Source organism: Aegilops tauschii, chromosome 7 (assembly GCF_002575655.3).
Source record: "Aegilops tauschii subsp. strangulata cultivar AL8/78 chromosome 7, Aet v6.0, whole genome shotgun sequence".
Classification (NCBI taxonomy): domain Eukaryota; kingdom Viridiplantae; phylum Streptophyta; class Magnoliopsida; order Poales; family Poaceae; genus Aegilops; species Aegilops tauschii.
Window position 1 is genome coordinate 16,921,118 of NC_053041.3, and position 19,357 is coordinate 16,940,474.

Genomic DNA, 19,357 nt, shown 5'->3' on the forward strand with positions numbered 1-19,357 from the left:
GACTAGGAAGCATAACCATCTTTGATCAACGAGCTAGTCAAGTAGAGGCATACTAGTGACACTCTGTTTGTTTATGTATTCACACATGTATCATGTTTCCGGTTAATACAATTCTAGCATGAATAATAAACATTTATCATGATATAAGGAAACAAATAATAACTTTATTATTGCCTCTAGGGCATATTTCCTTCACGAGGCACAACCAGTGCTCCTATGTGAAGCCCACATATGCTTCCAACACAAACTAATTTGTGATCGCACCTAATACTAACTCGTGATCCACCTATTTCTAACCCTTGCTTTCGCACAAAGTGCATATGTGCCCCGCGCGGAGACCACACATGAAATCCACACAAAAAACCCAAGAAAATGGACCCCCGCCCCCCCCCCCCCCCCCCCCCCACGCAAAAAAAGGAAATGCGAAAGGCCAGGCTAAAAATACACTCGTGCGGGATGCCTCTTGCATGCGACACATGACGACGGGTTTATTGGGGCGCATGACGACGACTTGAAGTACCACTTGTCGATCGCGTGCTCTCACAACACAAAGAAGTGCCCCACGTGGGGAACCCTTGATTAGTTGCTCCCCGAAACACGGGAGTGCATATATGACGCATTAAGTGGCAAACAGTCGACCTTCCGCACAGGGGAGCGCCATATTCGGCCAGCCCATGGCGCATTGTAGCAGCTCGGCTACTTTAGCTAGCCCGAGTACTGTATCGAGCCGGTGTTATAGAGATGTTTTTTAAGTTCCTTTTTGTTGTCATCAGTTTTCTGAAAAATGTGTTTTTCAGTGTGAATAGTTTTTGAAATCTCCAAACATTTCTTGGAAAACGTGAATAATTTTGAAATTTAGAACATCATTCTGTTAAAATAATTTTTTTGCGAAATTGCAAATATTTTTTGAAAAAAATGAAATTTTAATAATAATTTTTAAATTTTTCCTGAAAACATGAACATTTTTAATTGTGAAATTTTTAGAAAATTGCAAAACAATATAATTCACAAACCTGTTTTGAAAAACACGAAAAACAAATATTTCTAAAAAAAGTGAACATCTCTTGATTTTTCGAACCAGTGAAGGAAAATAAAAAATCCCATGAATAAAACGACAAAAAAATGGTGAAAAAAGGGACCTTTTAGAGGGCTTCCCGGAAAGGAAACCTTGTAGAAGGTTCCTAAAACTGGGATTGGTAGAAGCGTGTAATTTCACGCTTTTTAGGGGTTAATTTTTGCGTTAAATGGGAGAAGCGTCCACATAGGATTTACCATCGTGTCCAAAAATAGTTGGGACTGGGCCGGGCCGTCATTATAACCGGAAGAGTTGAAAAAATATTGAAAAGAAAAAACCCAGATCTGCGCCGTACTGCTGTACAGGCTCCTCTGCTCAGCCCAAAAAAACCGAGAGCTGGAAGAAACAGCGGCGCGCAAGGAGGAGCAGCCGCGGGAGATGGACGCGCATCCTTCTTCCTCGGCGCATAGTTCTTTCTGCATCCCATCCCCTTACCGTTCACCTGTGGATGTTGCATCAGATCCACCTATATCTGTAAGATTAATCACACTGTACCTCGATATGGAACTGAATTTGGTTGATATAATTAAGGCAAAGATTGATTCTGCTTATTGCCAAAGGAAATCAATCCAGATTGAAACTATCCCTGCTTTAGATCTCCAACATTACAGATAAAGAAGAGAGGGTGTCACTGATCTGCCATGCCTGTATCAATGTGATAGGAGAATCACATTTCCCTTGCCTGTTATTTTTTTGGCTGATTCAGTTTGACAACTAGGTGCTGTCAGTCGGCATCAAGCACTCGGCACCTGCCAGATGTTACTAGTTTGAGAAACAGGTGATTGTGGTGTGCAGTTCAGTAGGCCCAAAGATTTATATCAAACTTCAGCAACCTGTATCTACCGCGCATAACTTCTCCGTACAACTGAAATTCAGTTTTATTTTATTCTGAGCTTCTCAGGGTCAACAGCTCAATATCATCTGTATCCTTCTTTAGCTCAGGATCATGTTTCCTAGAATCTTGTAGCTCCTCTTCTTTTTCATACAATTATATCTAGCTTGGCATGACTAACCTTTTGTCCTGAATTTGTTGTGTCCAACAGGGAGAGCGCCGCCATGCAAATCAGCGCTAAGAGAACCTGCTATGCCTCTGCTTCCTCTGTCTTCGCCGCATCCGGGCCACGAGGATGGGCGGAGCTCCCCGAAGATTTGCTCCAATGTGTCGTCGCTCTCCTCGGCTCCTCCCGCGACCTCCTCGCCTTCGGTGCCACCTGTCGTCCTTGGCGTGATCTCTTCTCGGTATGCACGTGCTCTCTGCAGCCTCTCCTCCTACACCCGAGTGCCGACAGCAAACTATCTCCCCAGTTTAACCGCTGGACGACCTTGCAAGGATGCACGTGGAGATTGGCTGTTCCTGCTGGCACCTCATCCTATCCCAGTTTGCTTTCCTTGAGTGACCTCAGAGGCATGTTCTTTCTTGGCTGCTCCTACGGCCACCTCATCTTCTGCGACGATGATGGGTTCTACATTGTTAATGCGTTCAGCGGCAGTAAGGTTGTGCCTCCTTGCCTCAAGTCAGATCACTTCACCAGCATCAGCTATGCCACCTTGACAGCACCTGTTGCATCCGATGACTCGCATCTCCTTGTTGGCAGTGGAGCCTATCTGTTCCAGTGGCGCATCGGGAGCAACTCTTGGTTGGAACACTATCCTAAAGTTAATTTTCTTAAGATTGAACAAGTCGTGGCCCTGAAGGGCAAAGCATATGCCCTAGGGTCTTTCGGGTCCTTCTGCATTGTACAATTCTTACCCAGTCTCTTAATTCAGAAGTTTGAAGTTATATTTGAGGGAGGTAGAACCGAGGATCTCTATTGGACAAATCAGAAAATATGGCTCGTTGTGTGCGGTGACGCGCTTCTTTTGATCAAACTTGAGGCAGCAAGAAAGACATTCTCGGACGTCATCCAGTTCAAGGCCTTCAAGCTTGAGTCGTTGAACACCGTGACCAAGAAGGCAAGGTGGGTGAAGGTGGACAGGTTGGATAACTGGGCCATCTTTGTCAGCGCGGACGTGCGATGCGAGGCATTGCCATGCATGAACCCAGAGAGATGGGGAGGCAGAAGCAACCACATATACTTCCCAAGTTATCATCCTGAACAGCCTTGGGCTGCAGTCCAACTATGGCAAAAACGTAACGACTCTTCAACACGTTCGCAGCTCGAGAACACTGGAAACCGGTACCGCAGATTGGAGTCAACCTGGGTCCTTCCCAGCACATTTCCTCGCTCCGGTCAGTGATGATCTTTGGGGCACCGTGCATGCATCTGGTAGCTTCTGATACAACTTCCGTGGGAGAATTCTACCATGTTACAGTTGCAGGACGAGTAGTAGACTGAATGTTCTTGACTTGTTTTCCAAAGTTACTGATGTTGAACTCTAGTTTTTCTTGTGTGGTGATTACAAGGGGCCCTTATTATATTTCATTTCTCATCTACTAGAAATTGTAGAGATTTTTTGTACTTGGGCCACTTGATAACATGGGCTAGGCCTGCAACTATCTTTCATACTAGACACCTAAGGTGTTCATCTGGTCTGGGGCTAGGCCCAAAATGCAAATTCATACTGCCTACCAGCTAGCATCTCTACTCATTATTCATTCAGTAAGCTATAAGCCTACTGTCATTCTTCATCTTTTCATACTAGAAACCTATACTGTTTATCCTTATCTTTGTAAGATTTTACAGAACCATTTCGATCCTAATCCGCCGTGGGAGATCAACTGTTGAACAACTATACAGATCTTTCATCTTTAAAAAAATAAATATGTTTGTTTGGACAGATTTCCAAAGGTATTACTAGAAAACGACCCAAAATTTCTCAAAGTAATAAAACAAGAATCTACTATCACATCTCTTTTTCCATGTGGATGCAATCACTTTGAAGACCCCTTTATCCTTTAGGTCCAAAGAAAATATGCTAGTTGCCAATATGGAAAAACAGAACACACATATATACACCATGTTGCTGTTTAACAATGACAGGAATAAAGACTGGTCTAGCTCATCGCCATCATCTTTTTGTGCTTTCAAACCTTTTGCTTTCCCTGTCTAGCATGCCCCATCATTCGAATCCCCACAAGGCCTCAACATCTTGATGGCATCAAGGGAGAGAAAAAGACACACATCCGCACCACAGGCATGGCGGGCACGGCGTCTATATGGAACTCATGTTAGACTTTAGGCTTTGAATCTTCTTGGCTTTGGGTGCCGATGAATGAATGTGGCCGGCAGGTGCGGCACCCATGTCGCCATAGATTGGACAAGTTTCACAAACACCTTGATGAAAAAGGATTGGCACATAAACATTTTTTTCCGAGTTTCTTGCACCCACTAGTATCCTGAAATTTTTATTTTTTTGTGAAAGGTGGGTGATTTACTCATACTTCAATAGTATGTAGATATGTATATAGCTTCTCATCGTCATCCAGCCGCTGTGAATTTCACTTCTTAATTTCTCTTGTGGTGGTAGATAAAAAGTTTTAGCTGCCAGCATATGACATCCACTCAACATCTCTTCCTTTATGTAAATGTAAAGTAAATAAAGGAGCTACCTATCCTAATGAAAAAGCTTTTGGGATGTCACATCTGGTGAGAAAACAATCCTTCCTAGACGGCAACAAGACAAACTTCACAACCGAACGGTTGAGAAAACCTCCAAAGGGCCATAGAATTTGTGTTCCAATCCCCACACATGAAAAGGATATGTATGAGCAGTTGAAGACGGATCAGAATTTGGAACACACGAATAGATTTGACTTTGCGCAGCCTTGTCACCTCAGCCTTTTTTTAATTTTCCTGTGTCAACTTTCTTACCTAGAAAAGATATGGCTGCTGCCTGTGCTTGCATAATCCATCTTGGATCAGGTAAATGGATTTTTGCTGGGGATGTCATTCCCTCCTTTCTGTACATGATGACAGCGTTGACACTTGCAGTTCTAGACAAGAAGATGTCATGTGTACTTTCTCCCTGTACTATTCACATTGAAAGCATACAGGTTGTGCAACCACCCTAAAAATTTCAACCATATTCATTTACTCCATTCCAAGAAGTAATCATACTGCAAGAGAAAACTTGGTGTGCTACAGTCCTACAACTAGTCACACTCTGGAGGGGGGAAGAACAACAAATCAGTGTCCCATATTTCATATTTGTATATCATCTTTGTATTCATTCAAATCAAATGACCAAAATATAAAATGAGTAGGAATTTGAGGTTGTAGAAGTTACAGCCACCAATTTCCTTCTCAGTATGTTATTTCTTATCAGTCCTACGACTATTATTTATTTTTTCTAATTATTACATGTCTTTAAAAATTATTACAGACATAATGAAATGGAAATATTCATGACGACAACTCCAGTAATGTGCATGAAAAAACAGAATACCCTGGTGTATATGAGGGGTCATTTTTTTTTTTTACAAAACTGACGCAATGTTCTGAAGGCCAATACCAGTGCCATGCTACTTTCCTGAATCTTCGGCGTCACTGAATTCTTGAGACATACTCATGCTGCTGCTGCTTAAGTATGTAGGGGTAGTGCATCTGCACCAACTTGGGCACTCAGAATTAGGGCCTTGTGCTTGGTGGTCAGGTGTCCTGTCGGGTCCATATATGTCTGCATTATCCCCCAAATGCCGGCTGTCACGGGCACACAGCCGTATGCATCAAGTTGATCACAGCAAATGCAGGCTATCTCCTTCACTTGGTTAGTGGGTGCAGCATCTTGATTCTTGAAAGCTAGGCTTGTTGAACACTTTGTATATACTAGTACAACCTGACATTGCTTGTGGTTGGGGCCACTTAATTTAATCGTGTCGACGAAAGTACACGATTAACTCCTAGCTATGTCGATCTTCTAATTAATTTGATGAGAGGGAAGGGGTGCCGACTAAAAAAGTTAGTACTCGCTTCGTTTATTCGTGCATATCGTGTTCTGACCACTTAAATTCAGGCTTTGAACAATAAATAGTTCAATAATATGTGGGTTGTGTTACACAAAATCCATACCATTCAAAACATAGTCACTAACTCATCTTATAGCTGTAAAAAAATTTAACCATTAGTCTTTTTTTAAAAATGGCCATTACTTTCAAAAGTTGGTACACGATACTTATTCAATAGAGAAAGTGTGTACATAAACAATCAAAATGCACTCTAAATTTCTGAACAGAGAGTAGAGTACACATATTTAGAAAAGCGCGTGTCTAGATCAAGGAACCGCTTTAATAAATTCGGCATCCAGGATAGTGCATTGCGTTTTGCCCTTTTTCTCCATCTTTTACGTTTTGAACAATAAAGAGGAGAAAATATGTCGAGCCATGAGCAGGTCTTGCCACACTAACCAGTGGCCGGGACAGCTTAGGATCTGGTGAGTGCGAATCTCAACTTGTTTTCTTTTCTTTTCCGCTCCCGCTTTTCCTTTGTTTTTTCGTGGGCATTCGGCGCCACTTTGCGCCCTTTGTGCAGTACAATTACAATTAGCCTGATCTGATGAATCTCAAGTACATCATCATCGTAAAGCAATATGAGCACGGACTATTCTTTGGATGATTCAGACAAGCCTTGACTGTACTTGGCATTATCCTTAAGAACTGTAGTACCAGCATAATCGCTATGTCGTTAGTAGTTGAGTGCACAGCACTGAGTGCGATTTTAGCCCTGCTAATCACACGGTAAAACCTGACCAAGACAGGTATCTTCCATTAGAATTGTACTCCCTCGGTAAACTAATATAAAAGTGTTTAGATTACTAAAATAGTGATCTAAACGTCCTTATATTAGTTTACGGAGGGAGTATATGTATATGTAGGACTAGTAAATATCAGCGTGCCCGTGCACGTACGGGGCCTCGAGGTTAAGACGGCAGGCAGGCAGGCGGGCAGGAATCTTGCCAGTTGGAAGCGTGCGTATGATTCTTGCTGGTACTAGAATATTATGAATATAATAAAAGGAGGGAAATGGGGCAGGTGTGGTTAGCTAGGTTGGGAACCTTGATTAATAATTAATTTGTTACAAACCAACCAAGTGCTCTGGTCAACTCTCTTGCGCTACCATAATATCTTGAATCTTAACTACTCATCTCTTCAATGCAAATCTAGGATTAACTATACTGGTAGAAGATTAACTAATGGTGGGAATTCAACTGCTGCTGCTCCTAGGTTTTGTTGTTGAGCAGGTAAATAAGGTGGACAAGACAAGACACCAAGACTAGAGGGACAGATACAGGCGTGTGGGTTCAAGCGGCTAAGCTAATCTGGCACTAGTACTAGTAAAAACAGCTAAGCTAAGCTAAGCTGCTGCTGCTGCTAGTACTAATTGGCACCAGTAGCAGTTCAAACGGCTAGCTAATCACTCTCGCACGGCACACCTCTCTGCGCTGCATATGACCGTTGGGCCGGAGGGGGTGTGTGTAACGGCTAGCTAGGGCCAAGAACGGGTCAACAATCGCTCTGAAGAAACCGTAGCGAGAGAGAGAGATACGTACGAAAGTGGTCAGGCAGAAGCAAACGGCAGGCAGGAACCAGGCCATGATGCATGGCCAGTTTCAGCTCCCTCCCTGCCATCTCTCTCTTTTCTTGTCAGGACCTACAGTTTTTTTACCATGAATATTTGTGATTAGTTAAGGTGCTAGTAGTACGACGGAGAGGCTAATCAAGGGCCAAATTTGACGGTGCTGTTACGCGTCGATAACCGTGCTGGCTGGCTGCAACGGTAAGAAAAAAATGAAGGGACAGGGAGTGGATGCCGGCAAGGCTCTTTTGTCGTTAGCTTGCCGCTTGTGCGGGACGCAGGCGGCAAGGCTCTTCTGAGGTGAGGTGAGCCTAGCTCAGACATAATCATACATTCATGCTCACAATTTGCAGGGCTTGACGCTGACATGCATGGCTAGCTAGAGATAAGACCTGCACTGCAGGCTACTTGGGTTTTCTATGGAGACTTATTTTATGTCCAAGTCGTTTTTTCGACGTGTCGGGTTAATATTGGATGGGATACATCATATGCATATACATCCGAAAAGAGGGGGGAATTCAAATGTACTTGAAGCAAATACGAATGCATGGGAAATTATGCATAGCAAAGTTGCACGTGTTACTTTATTTACGCAAGCTACACGCAACCCTCAAGTAAATTTCACACTAATTCCCCCATATTTGTGCTGTTTATTTAGGCCGGACATCCACACCAAGTGTGCATAAATGCTAGCCAATTCAAAAACTGTGCTCACGGTTGAACAGTGAAATCGTGAAAACAAGATTCAAAAATATGAATTTCAATTCCGATGCCTTTAAAAGACAAAATTTAAGCACCAATTTGTTTCCGCTCATGACACAGAATTCTCCTTTTTTCCCAAGACCATCTACATGGGTACATGCGTATGTAACCTTTTGCGCAATTATTTTTTACATTAAAAAGCATTATCAGTTTCACTCCGGGAGCATACGCTCTTGAGAGCCGATTTGAATACCCGCATTCGACCCTGATAACTTATTTTTCAACGAGATGATTAAGTATACACATACGACTTTGCCTAAGGATAAGTCTCCCGATAAAAGAATCATCTCTTTTTACGTAAACCGTCCACACAAGTCTATGTAAGCATCGACAACCAAAAATAAGGAAAACTGCGCCAATTTATTTAATCTCGACAAAAAATAAATATGAACATTGGGACTTAGAGCTTACGTCCTGCTGTCCATTGGCCTTGTAGTTTAGTCTTTGTAAACACATCATGTAGTTCAAAGTCCAACCAGCCATCAACAACAACAATAAGTAATCAATTGAATTTAATTGAGTTATTGGGTAGGGGAAAAGTCGCACTTCTAGACACCCAACATGCAATTAGTCTTCTCGAATACGTCCCATAAAATTTTCTCCTTCACGCTTAGATGATTCAATGATTTTATCATTAGGAAATGCATGGATAACCACTCTCGCTTGCAACACGCCATAGCATAAGCTTCTTGACTGTGGACTTGGGCAAAAGAGGTGTGCTTATCGAAGAAAAATATATGTGATGACATGATAATGACCAGGTCTAGATGCTTTTTCAACCTCAAAGTTGTATGTGTAAAGGAGTCAGGTCATCTAGATACAACCGAAGAAACAACATTTCAAAAGTGTTATACGAATTCAAGAAAGCATCAAATGCGAGAAGAACAATTGATAAATAACCGCACATAATCGTCGTTTGGCGTATGAAAACGGGCTTAGCGGAAAAATAATTGACTTGTTTGTGCTCCTCTCGTGTAATTTTCTCCCTGTCTTTTTGCTCTCGGGTCCGCGCTACACGTCACCTCTTATCATTATTGACACAACTTGAACACTAATGACGCTATCACTGTATCTGAGTTGACAAATACCATGGACAAGAAGAGAAATAACAGTACTAAAGCACATCATTATTCATTTAAGCTAATCACAATTAATACGACTTGATGTGTACGTCGAGACTGCTGGACATGGACAGCTCCATGGACCTCCGTATACGTCTGCTTCTTGGCCTACCATCGCCATTTAATTATTATTACCTCTTTATTTTCCATGTTCTTGACAAGTCCGCGTATATATATATATATATTTCTATAAAATTACTGCAATTTGTTATTTTGCAGCCTTTTGTCCGACTTTCTCGATTAGGGTGAGCCCTCCATTGACTTTTTGATGATGGTTAGTTGATGAGGTAGAGAGATTCTAAGAAGCAGGTGAAGACAAGAACACAAGAAAAGGGGGTCATCTTATTCTTATGTAAGAAAAGTTTATCCTTCTCCCAACCCAACAAACTCTGAAAGATCAAGTAATAATAGTCGCTTAATTTTGTCATGATGCTGTTCTTTTTTTGCAGGTAATATGGTGTACAAATGGTGCAGTGTGTCAGGGTCAAAAGGCAAAAGAGAAAAAGAACAGAGCTTTCTTCGAGTACATGGTAGTATTAGTAGTATTTATCTCAGTCCTTCTGGTGATGCTTGTTTCTTGGTGGTTAAACATATGGGGCGCAAGTACACTAGATCTTTTGTTATACAGTATGTGTTATGCAATAATCAACTGATATACCAAAAGTAAAAAGTAAAAAAAAGAAATAAGATTACAGCACATGTTGTTTAGAACTTGGAATGCAAACCCAGATGCATCCACCCTTTGGCAAGAGTTGAAGGTCATTAGCATCAACAATTTGCAAGGGGCACCAGACAGAGACTCATCATTTGGCAAAAACAGATGTCAGTCATTAGCTTGGCATCATGTAAGAAAATGGCCATGATGCGCCCAGATAATGATGTGTTTTCATGCAAAGTTTAGTGGAGTGCCTTGATAATGACATGGTCCTGTGTTTGCAAGGTGCCATATGTTTTCATTTTTCTTTTCAACAACCATAATGTTTTCATTCAAAACCAATGGAAAAACACTCATCCAAGTTTCCAGAATGACAGATTTGCATATATGGCTTTGCCACAATGGTACACTAGAGTGAAGCACCAGGCAGATTGCACCACAAGTTTTTATTTTTACCATACACAATCACAATTTCGACATAAATCACGAAGCATGACTTCTAGAGAAGAATTTCCAGGGGGGGGGCGGGGCGATGAACAAAGAACCATATCATCATGCATCAGTTACAATTGTCTGTCTTCCAAGCAAAAAAGAATTTAACACATTAACAGAGCTGCTAGCACACTCCCTCTACCACTATGTCAACATCATCATAATCATCATGCATCAAAGGGGCAGAGCACCGGATTAACAGTGTCACTGAGACATGAACAAGAAAGAAAAAACAAGAAAAAAAAGAAGAACAAATCATACCCTTCTCACAAGCACAACCCACCACAACAACAATGGCGGCAAGCAATCTTCTTTCTTTCCAGCCCCATGTAATCAATCATACCCTCCCCCTAGACTCGCCGGAGTCGGCGACGGCGCTCATGCCCTCGCCCTTCTCGCCGATCCTCTTGTCGTCCTCCATGCCCTTGAGGTGCCCGGCGGCCTTGAGCGCGCCGATGTTGCTGACGTTGCCGAAGATGAGCACGATGATGCCGAGGAAGCTGCCCAGGAAGGCGGCAGCAAAGGACCCTCCCGCGCGCCCAGGGCCAGCAGATGCAACGGCGAAGCCGATCATGGCGCCCATGCAGCGGACGTACGCGTACCAGATGGCGAACGCGCCCTCCTTGCCCGGCGGCGAGGCGTCGAGCAGCAGGATGCGGCCGAAGGAGTAGAGGATGCCGTTGGCGGTGCTCTGGACGAGGGCGATGATGATGATGTGGGCGGCCCTCCACCTGTGGCTCTTGAAGTAGAACCCGGCGCCGGAGACGAAGAGGGCGATGATGAACCCGAGCAGCTGCATGCGGACGGCGTCGGCGCGGATGATGATCTGGATTGGGTGGAGCAGCGGCAGCGAGATGAGCGGGAACAGGAAGTAGAGGATCCACAGCGCGAGCACCAGGACCGGCTTGATGCAGACGCCGCCAATGGCATAGAGCGTGCCACTGGTGAAGATGCACATTGTGGCAAAAGATGACAGGAACACTGCCACCAAGCTTCCAATGGCCTGTGGGTAGCGGCCAATGGTCATGCTGTACTTGAGCTTGCTGATGAAGTTTGGCTCGAATGCGGTGGTGGGTGATGAGCTGCTGGGCCTGTTTGTGAAGAGGCCGTGGCAGATGCCGATGAACCAGATGAGGCCACTGAAGATGGAGACGACCCAGAGGCCGGTGAGCTGGTCAGTGCGCCTCAGCATGTGGTACATGAACGCAGCCATGAGGGCCGCGCCGATGCCGCCGATGGCGGTGCAGTAGAGGCTGAGCTGGCTGGCAGCAGCGCGGCGGCGCAGGACAAGGTGCTTGCCCGAGTCGTGAGCGGCGAGGCCACGGATCATCAGCCCGAGGTTGCGGGTGTGCACCGCCTCGGCAATGATGATGGACGCGGCGATGAAGAGGATGTAGAAGAGGAACACCCAGACCGTCTTGAAGAAGCCGGTGAGCAGGCAGAAGAAGGAGCCGAACGACGTCGCGGCGATGAGGATGAGCGACTGGTACTGGCCCCTGTCGAGGTGGTGCGCAACCTGGGTGAGGAGCGGCGCCACCAGGAGGATGCCGATCGCCCACGAGAGGGCGCTCCAGCCCAGGGGCGACATGTGGGAGCTAGAGATGTCAATGGTGTACCTGGTCAGCCTCTGGTACCTGGCCACATTTCACAAACTTGGTGTGAGCATTTTGATGACATTAACATGCAGTACAAGCAAACATGGCATGACTGAACCTTGCATCGTAAAACACACATGTAAATAAGTACAACAATGCTGAGAAGATAAAAAACGCACATTTCAGCCTAGTTAAAACTGAAAATTACAGTGTGTACAATTCTTATCCATGGGTAGATGCAATGCAAGATGAACTCATTACACAAGGGGAAAAACAAGTGTGAGTTGGGGTGTCAATGTTGACACATTTATGTATCAACAACATCTTGTTTGCCCCCATCAAGGGGCAGTTAGTTGGCCCTATGCAATTCAAGCATCTACACCCACCTACCAGTTGGCTGGACCTGCAGTTAGCAAGCATCAACTAACAATTTTTGTGGGTAAAAAGCAAAGAGCTTGTGCATGATTACAAGGGTCATCACCCTCTTTTCCTGTTCAAAAGAGAAGGGCATAAAGGGGTGAGAAGACCAGGCCCAAGAGAAGGGGGGCAAAAGCATGGGCATGCTTTCGAGCACTCATTTCCTCGGTCCTATCAAAAGTGGGACAAAAGCAATGCAGTACTCACTAGATCTATCCATCACCCTAGAAAAAAAATGCACTCCTAGTACATGGCTACTGCTATTTTCTCTCCTACTAGGGGAAAAACATCACTCATAGGAAATGAAAATCTGTCATCAGTACCAGCATTTTGAACTTTGAAATGAAATACAGTATTATTATATGAGGTAGTATCTGTGTACTATCTGAAGCAGAGCATGGAAGCAAGTTTCGCCTCAGAGGCCCAATTTAATGGGATACACAGGCGTGCCCATAAATTTCACACTTATGGCCTCCCCTGCCTGCTTGCAGTACTGCTGCTCCTACCACCATCCCAACGTTACAAAAAGATTCATTCAAATGGGTTTTATTTTCACAGGCAGGCACCCTTGGGGAATCTCTTGTTTGACCTTACCCCCCAAAAGAGAAATCATGTGACCCTCAGCAGGGCAGGGCTAACTGACAAAATATGATGCAGTTTTAATATGTGTAGGTAGATATAGGCAGAGAGAAAAATCCGGGGGAAATAATATTTAGCTGCGAAAAAAAGAAAATATAGGGAAAAAATGAGGATATGGGATGTGGCCTCCTCACTGAGGTATCTGCATCTGGTAGTCTAGGACCAAAAAACAGTGGCCATCTTTTGGAGCCTTGCACCAAGAATCTCTTATCTGCTTGCTACTGATAATAATGGAGATGCAAGCGAGGTAACATGGAATCTCTGAGGTATAACCAACGCATCCTATCATTTCTCCTATCTCCTAGGTATTTTGCCTCGCATATACGCCGCAATATACGCACCCACACCCACCCCAGCAGACAGGGAAAATCATATACTTGTACTTGCACACAGTTGCAGAAAGATGATAAATAAATCTGAAAAATGGGCAAAAACAAATACTGATGAATAATAGTGAGCAGAAGTACAAAGGAGATGACGGGATGCGGCAGGAGAAACGCCCAAAACAAATTGAAATCCGCACGGCAAGGGAGGGCCTGGGCGAGGAGGGAGCACCATGCCTCCCCGTTTGCAGACAAAAACAAGAACACTTTTTTTTTATTTTGGGCAGACACTGGGTAAGATAAGAACAAGCTCGAGAGGAAAATAGTGCTAGTACTACAAGAAAAATCACTGGCGCATAGCCCTAGAAATGGAAGGAAAGATTACTACTTCCCATAAAAAACACAGAGGATTTTTTTCTTGCTTGCTTGTGAGCAAATCTGGCTCAAACTTGTGTGAAAGAGAGGAACAGGGGAGGGAAAATAGAGGGAGAAGAAAACAAATCTGCAAATCTGTGTGGAGGAGGGGAGCTGAAGGAAAGCACCCCAAGAAACTGGAAAGGGTCCCCCGAATCTGGCCCAAAACCCCTCTAAAAACCACAAGAAACGGCCAAGAACTCCAAAAAACAGAGGAGAGAAACCCCAAAAAATTTCAAAACTTTGGGAGAGAAGTAGGGAGGGAGTGGGGAGAGGGGTGTTGTTCATCTTGTTCTTCTTACATGGACATCTCGTGGACGGAGCAGGAGGCGCCCTTGACGGTGTACTTGGCCTCGGGGGTGAAGTCGGAGGAGGGGAAGGCGACCTGGGTGACGATGGCCGGGAACAGCACCGGCAGCAGCAGGTGGGTGATGAAGAAGGAGCAGAAGCCGTAGAGGTACCACCCCACCAGCTCCACCATGGCGGGCGGCTCCTCCGGCATCACGTACGCCGGGGCCGCCGGCTGCCGGTACGCCTCGCGCACCACCTGGATCTCCCGCGTCGTCTCCTCCGCCGCCGGCGGCTGGGCCCCGTTGCCGCCCTTGCCCCCTCCACCGCCGTTCTTGGCCATGGGGGGCGCGGCGACGGGGGGCGGGGGCACGGCCGCCTTCTCCTTGGCAGGGGGCGCCGCCGCCGACGCCTTCTCCTTGTCCTCCTTCTGCAGCGCCTCCCTCATGCTGCTCCGCGGCTGCGGCAATGGCTGCTCCGACATTGCTCCCGCCCTCCTCCTTTAAGCAGGCAGCCGCAGCGGGGGCTCCAACGGCCGGCTAGCTACCGGTGAGAGCGAGCGGCGGCTGCAGCTACCAGCGGGCGTGTGTGATGTGCGTGATGAGAGAGAGAGTGGCTGCGGGAAGGTGAGTGGTTCTTTTGAGGCCGGCCTCGCCTTGGGTTCCTCCTCTCTCTCTCTTCTCTCTTCTCGGGAGCAGTAGAGGGTGGAGAGAGAAATAGGGAGGGGAAAAGGTGGCGGATTTGAAAGCCGGGAATGCAATGGGGTTTTGGGGGTAGAGAGAGAGAGAGAGCTGTGAAGTGTGCAGTGGGGTGGTGTGCGTTGCCATTGGAGCCAGCCATGGCGGGGCTGGTTTTATGGGGGCGTGGGGTTTCTGCTACGGGGACCAAGCCCAACCCAACCCATGCGCGGGCTGCACCACTGCGTGTTTGGAGAGCGGATGAGTTGGCCGCCGGGCCGTCGACGGCGACGTTCGGCGGCACGGCGCGTATCAATGAACATGTGACTTCGGTGTACCTACAAGTATACCAACTGATGGATTTTGTTTTTCATCTTCTTTGTTTACTTACTGTGCGTTTTCGTGTAAATTGCTGGTGCCGAGGGCGTGAAAGCGGAGTGAATTGCAATTTTGATGGTAGAGCATTGTGTGATAGCAACCATGGATGGATGGCTGGCAAAGAATGTATGCGAGGTTTGGAGTCTTGTACTAGCGTAAAGGTAATGGGTACAAGATTAGGGTTGGTTGGGCTTTGTAGTTATCTAACAAACCCGGCGAAGCGTGTAGGGGAACAAGGTAAAAAGTATGAGTTGTCGAGGATATCCTTTGCATCCATCCATATTTCCTATGGGAAAAACGGACAGGTGTAAAGTGCAGCTCAACGTGTTTCATTGACCGGACAATCACGGGTAAATTAATCTTTATTGTAGTATATTGTGGGACGGAAGGAGTACATATTTTGGGTTGTTGAGGATATCCACTGGATCTCTATTTTGTATGAGAAAGGATTAAAAAAAATGGTGTAAGAGTGCAGCTTAATACAACTCAGTAATCAGAAGGTCACAACTCACAAAGGACTTGATCTTTACCGTAATATATCATAGCACGACTGATGTGAAAAAAAAATTCAATTATATATATTTCGGGTACAAATAAAAAGTGTAGATGCGTAACCTAAAATGCTCTTAGTAATCCAAAAGGCCAGCAAAACAAACTGTTCCAAGTAATATATAAAAACACCGTTAGCGGTACTAACTAAAAGCAGTACATGTTTTGGATTCTTGTAGAATACACATGATAGGCACAAAATTAGGGTTGGTGGGCTTTGTAGTTATCTAACAAACAATGCGAAGCGTGTAGGAAAACAACATAGAGTATGAGTTGTCAAGGTTATCCGACGCATCTTCATTTCGCATGAAAACAAAATGATAAGGTGTTAAAGTGTGGCTTCATATATTTCACTAATCAGACAATCACCGATAAAGCGCGGGTAGTGACACTTGTCGCGCCATACAGTTAACGGTGTGAAATAAACGAGAATACGGCTGCTTTGCCTTTGTGGTTATCAAACGAACAAGGTGCGGCGTGTAGACAAAAAAAAACAATGTAGAAATCATGAGTTATCAAGGATGGATGTTGGCCACTTCTCCATTTCGTATAGAAAAAAGAGTGAAAAGGTGTTACAGTGCAGCTTAATATATTTCACCTATTGGATGTAGCAGGTAGACTAATCTTGGTCATGATATTACGATGATACTCACTCGTTGCAACATGGTGCCTATGAACATATTTAAGGTACATAAATCAAGATACTGTGTTTGATGGTAACTTAAATGGTCTTAGCAAATAAATAGAAGCCACAGATAAAGCATTCCAGACAAATATTTCATAGCACTGGCCATGGTATACCGATAGGGGCAGACGACGCGATTGACGGATCCGTCGAATTAGGTTTTCTACTTGAGCATACCACAAGCAACAACGGGATATGCTAGTGACAAAATGATTTGTGTTGCCAATAGGCAATTGACAGGGAAGCGATGCGTGTGTAGTAGGTATAGCTGGAGGGCTGGGGCGGGGGACCCATAGCAGATACCGCCCGGCCAAGAGGGGGAGTCGATTGGCCTTTTTAACCTTGGATGCCCTAGCCAGCTACGCTCCATTTTCACATAGAGTATATTTTTCGCTTTGCCCTGCAGCCAAGGCCAAGAGGGACTGCATTGCCTGCTTCCCTATCTTGTTCCCCTGTTCATCCATGTGGCTCTTGTGATGTCCATCGGCCCATGGCTCCTCCGTGGACCGGAACGGGACGGGACGTGACTAGCCTGATAGGAGTTGCATTCCAGTGACAGTAACAGCCTCAACCTAGCAGTATGTGTGTTTTCTTTTATTGTAAGTCACTTTCATGCTGTTTTTCTTTCAAAGGTCTCTTGATGATGAGAAATTGCATGATACTGCATGCATTAACAAGTACTACTAGTGCCTGATGATGCTCCCGGCCGACGTGCTGATGGACGGGTGCGATCACCGGCGCGTCACCCCCTCTCGCCGGACGTACGTGTACGGGTTGGGTAAATTTCTTTCTTTCTTTCCCGTGACAGCGACGCGCATCGCTGGACCCGAGGCAGGGCCGTAGATTTTCTTTTATCTTTCACGTGGACACGTCTCGGTGAAAATTAAACCTTTTTTTTCCGTGGTTGCTCGCGCCGGCTGGCTGGCTGGCTCGGGCCTGCCCTACCCTACCATGTGTGCGCGGTGTGCCTGCCTGCGATGCATGGCCGGCCGTCGGCCCTGGCCCGGCGCCGCAGCTCCTCCTGCCTGCTGCCCGGCTCACACGCACATGGACGGGCTGGCTCCTTGGACACAAAACGTATGCTGGGATGGCGAGCGTGTCAAGCGGTGCAAGGAGCAGTTGCAGGCATAAATCGAGTCACGATGGAGGATCATGTCACGGATGGCGGCAAGCTAGGAGGGCGTGTCGACGCACCGCCTGGTCCTATTACAATCTTTCCCTTTGTTATTGGAGGCCACATTACTATTGGCGTGCATAGAACCATAGGTGTTTTTCTTTTTTACTTCCACATTCGCACTTGACCACCGACGGGTGCTGAACTTGCCGAAGGGGTCCAAGCGCCCGTCGGTGGAAGGCTTGCTTGCGGTAAGTGTTGTCACGTTGCGATCTCAAGTCCATCTTAACATATTGTTGTACACATATTTACCGGAAAGAAAAGAATGCAACACATTAAGGCCCTGAGATTAATACTCCACTTTTGATTGAAAGTGGCATATGCCATTGTCAAACAAAAAAACGTGACATATGCTCGTATTATCCTTATAGTAGAAAATAGATTAATCACACAGTTGGAAGATTGTGTCGTGGATGGTGGCAAGCTAGGAGGGCGTGTCGACGCACCGCCTGGTCCTATCGTATTTTTAGTGTCAAAACACTCTTATATTATGGGACGGGGAGAGTGCATTGTTATATGGTGGCCACATTACTATTGACATGCATAGGACCATCAATGTTATTTTTATTTCCATTTGCACTTTACCATTGACGGTTGTCGGACTTGTTGGTGCTGGAAGACACGCCTAGGGTAAATGTTGTAACGTTGCAATCTCAAGTCCTCCTTACTGAAAAATAAGGCAAACCATTAAGGCCCTGAGATTATTGTCCACTTATTTTCTCAACCAGTTATGCTAAATCTCAGTTGACTAAGACTTTGTTATGTCTCGGTCGATGTTATCTTACTTTGATTTTGCATGAACATTCGTACAAAATATTATTTTCAGTTTGTTCTTTTTCTTCTTACATACTATATCACTTGACTGAGACCTAGCCACACCATTTTTAAATCGGGTTGATGGTGCTAATTAAAAGTGGCATATGCCTACATTATCCTCGGTGAAAAAGCGGTTTCATCACACAGTTGGACGCATAAACCAAACTGTTTTCACCGGGAGCCCCCACATGATGCTCAATGCTAGATCGTTTTGTTTCCCGGTCGATCTGGAGTGAGTCGAGCCAAGAACTAGTTAAACTAGCAGTTCACGAGCCTGGAGCTATTCATGGAGCCCTACACCAATGGGAAGGGATGGTGGTACACGTACCCTTAAACCGACCATCCAGCTCAACCGAGTTAATGGCATGCACACATGTATGTATGTATCTATGTATGTATGTATGGACAAAAGCAACACATGGGATGCATCAAACTGCCATGTAATACCGATGTTAAACAGTGGTCTCACTCCTAGTGGAGCCAAAGCCGAGTTTAACTGGCAGGTCACGAGGTATTCGTCCAGCCCTACAACCGTCCAGCTCAATCTAATTAATGACACACATGCATGGACAAAGCAGTGCTACAGCCTCACTCTCACTCGTCACCATGGGAGAAGGAACATACATGCATCAGTATCACACTATCACTCCCCATAACTCAATCAAGATTCACCCGCCCCTATCCACATAATTATCCACACCAAGCAAAACCCACAGAAATACACACAAAAAAGTAGCCATGTGCTCCTCCATGCAATACATTTATTAGTACTCCTATCTGTTTGT

General features: G+C 45.3%; 1 protein-coding gene and 1 pseudogene across 1 annotated transcript; one reads left to right on the forward strand and one right to left on the reverse strand.

Moving 5' to 3' along the window:
- The first annotated feature begins 1,453 nt into the window (after positions 1-1,453).
- Positions 1,454-3,353, forward strand: LOC109732505 (putative F-box protein At3g25750; annotated as a pseudogene).
- Positions 3,354-10,658: 7,305 nt separating this feature from the next.
- On the reverse strand, positions 10,659-15,121 carry LOC109732491 (uncharacterized). Its single transcript, XM_020291657.4, has 2 exons — positions 14,308-15,121; positions 10,659-12,251 (listed from the first exon to the last, which is right to left on the reverse strand). The coding sequence occupies exons 1-2, from the start codon at positions 14,775-14,777 to the stop codon at positions 10,955-10,957; spliced, it is 1,767 nt and encodes a 588-aa protein (XP_020147246.1). The 5' UTR covers positions 14,778-15,121; the 3' UTR covers positions 10,659-10,954.
- Between the last annotated feature and the right edge of the window lie 4,236 nt (positions 15,122-19,357).

Coding starts and splice junctions, on each gene's coding strand:
- LOC109732491 (XM_020291657.4), bottom strand. CDS start 14,777: ATGTCGGAGCAGCCATTGCCGCAGCCGCGGAGCAGCATGAGGGAGGCG. Junction 12,252..14,307: donor TCCGTCCACGAGATGTCCAT/GTAAGAAGAACA, acceptor AAATGTGGCCAG/GTACCAGAGGCTGACCAGGT.